The 2,568-nt window shown below is 31.9% G+C and overlaps 1 protein-coding gene across 1 annotated transcript; it reads right to left on the minus strand.

Annotated features, from left to right (window-relative positions):
- Positions 1–970, minus strand: LOC11431169 (cold and drought-regulated protein CORA). The gene is made up of 2 exons (XM_003616763.4): positions 817–970; positions 1–700 (listed from the first exon to the last, which is right to left on the minus strand). The coding sequence occupies exons 1-2, from the start codon at positions 923–925 to the stop codon at positions 321–323; spliced, it is 489 nt and encodes a 162-aa protein (XP_003616811.1). The 5' UTR covers positions 926–970; the 3' UTR covers positions 1–320.
- Between the last annotated feature and the right edge of the window lie 1,598 nt (positions 971–2,568).

Consider the following 2,568-nt stretch of genomic DNA (forward strand, 5'->3'; position numbering starts at 1 on the left):
TAATAAGACAAGATAACACATTCATCATTTTTTGGAAAAGCTTATCATCATTACAAATACATAGTCTGATGCAAATTTATACATGATTTCTCCCGAAGAAATATCTATCTATACTATATAGTGGCAAGATAGATAAATACACCATTATATCAACACACAACATTATTTTTATTCATGAAATATATTACTGAGAAAGAGTGCATGGTGCATGAAGATAGATATCATTATGATCAGTTTTGAGTTTTGTCCTCAGTTTGCTCGGCACCGTGACTACCGTGGCCTCCTCCACCGTGTCCACCTCCACCATGGTTGTAACCACCTCAACCGTGGTGGTAACTACCTCGTCCATGGTTGTAACTAGCTCCACCTTTGTTGAAACTACCACCTCCACCACCATTTCTGGCATCATTTACTTCATTAGTCTTTTCCTCAGTTTGCACGGCAACAGATTCAGCAGCACCGCGACCACCATGACCTCCTCCACGATTGTAACCACCGTGACCTCCGTGGCCTCCACCACCATTGTAACCACCTCCACCGTTGTGGTAACCACCTCCACCGTTGTGGTAACCACCACCGTTGTGGTAACCACCACCGTGGTTATAACCTCCACCATTGTAACCACCACCGTGGTTATAACCACCATGGTTGTAGCCTCCATATTTGGCATCGTTTACTTCATTAGTCTTTTCTACAACTTCTGCAAACACAATATATATGAATCATTACTTTATTTATAATTAACTAGAAAAGAATTTAAAAAATATAGAAAATGCTTGTGAAAGTATTTATAAAGAAAAATAATATATAGCTCACCCTTTTTGGCATCAGTGGAAGTTTCAGTTAAGTCCCTTGCGGACATCACTGAGGAAATAAGAGCCATAGCCAAGAGGCCTAGCATGAGGATTGCCTTTTTTGAATCCATTGTTCAAACTTTATTCAAATGTGATATTTAGTAGTGAACTATGATAAAACTAAGTAAGAAGTGTGCTCTATATATAATGGAGGAGTGAAGTAGGGGACCTTTACTTGGTAGTTGAGATGGTAGCTAGTGTGTATTAATTCATTACTTTTTAGATTCTCAATGTATCTAGTTTATATTATAAACTATATACATCTTTTATACAATTAATCAAAAAAAATGAAATTTTATTTATAATAGTGATCGAATAGTGTATATATCTATAAATTTTAAACTAATATAGTTGTTTGATGATTTCGATACCATTTATTTTGACTACTTCCTTCGATCCAAAATAAATGATCTTGTCGATTGTTTTAAGCATATCAATGCACATCTTTGATCTTTAATACTCTCTTCATCCTAGATAAACTGAGTCAGTTGCTCATTTCACACATATTAAGAAAAATGTATAAATGAAGGAGATAAAAAAATGATTATAAGTGTTTTTGTTATGTATTGGTGCATTCTCCACTATCATAAATGCAAAGTATAATATATTGAATTAAAAGTGATGAAAGTAGTATTAATTAGAATTATAATTAGAAGAAAAAAAATAATTAATATTGTATTGAAAAATGAAATGAATCAATTATTTTAAGACAATATTTTTTTACAAAAAGTTCAGTCATTATGAGACGGAGGAAGTATTATTTATTTATGTATTAACAAAAAATATAAAAAGAAATTGATATTTTAAAAATATTCATTGAGACAAATAAAAAAATATCTTATATATTATCATTTGTCTTTATATAATAGTAAAAAAAAAAAAAAAAAAAAAAAAAAAAAAAAAAAAAAAACTAACATATACTAAGTGAATAATAGACATAGTCAAATAATTTCATAATTGAGAGAGTTGTAAAGATCGAAGGCTATGAAAATGGTGATGAGTTAGGTCTACTTGCTATTGGCTGAAAGTGACGTTTTGAAAGCATGCTATTGGTTCGTACTAACTATCTCATCCCATGGAGATACATACATTCAAACTTATCCAAACAAATTCAAAATATGTTTTCTATAACTAAACAAAATTAGCAAAAGAGTATTACAGAGGTCACTCTAAACTTTTTAAAGAACAGTGTTGTTGAATACCACTCCTTTCAATTAGATACATATCACATTTTATTGATGATATGAATGTTTATTATAAATAAGACTAGATGAAGTAGCCTTTAACATCTTATAATTATATTTGCTTGAAATGATTACACAAATTAAGAAACAAACTATGTTTCTCAACCATAGGTTCTTTAATTACTCTAAATAGTAAGAAAAACATAAGTTTTTCTGAGGGGAGTAGGAAAAACATAAGTTAAAAGCTTAATACAGCTCAAATTCCTAGAATCCCTCGGCTATGAGTGGAAAGCTTTCGTTTGGTTCGGTTTTTTACGACCATATATTCAAACCAAGTAAGAATAATTAATTTGTTTTAGGGATGGCAATTGGACTCACCTAATGGATACCCACAAAAAAAATAAAATTCACAATGGATAGGGTAAAACTCCGCTTTCTTGGGTATGGACACGGGTCCGGGTAATACCCACAAATTGTTATCAATATGGGCACGGGTAAAAGTACTATACTACCCAGCCCCACAACCCCGC

This window comes from Medicago truncatula, chromosome 5 (assembly GCF_003473485.1).
Source record: "Medicago truncatula cultivar Jemalong A17 chromosome 5, MtrunA17r5.0-ANR, whole genome shotgun sequence".
Taxonomy (NCBI): domain Eukaryota; kingdom Viridiplantae; phylum Streptophyta; class Magnoliopsida; order Fabales; family Fabaceae; genus Medicago; species Medicago truncatula.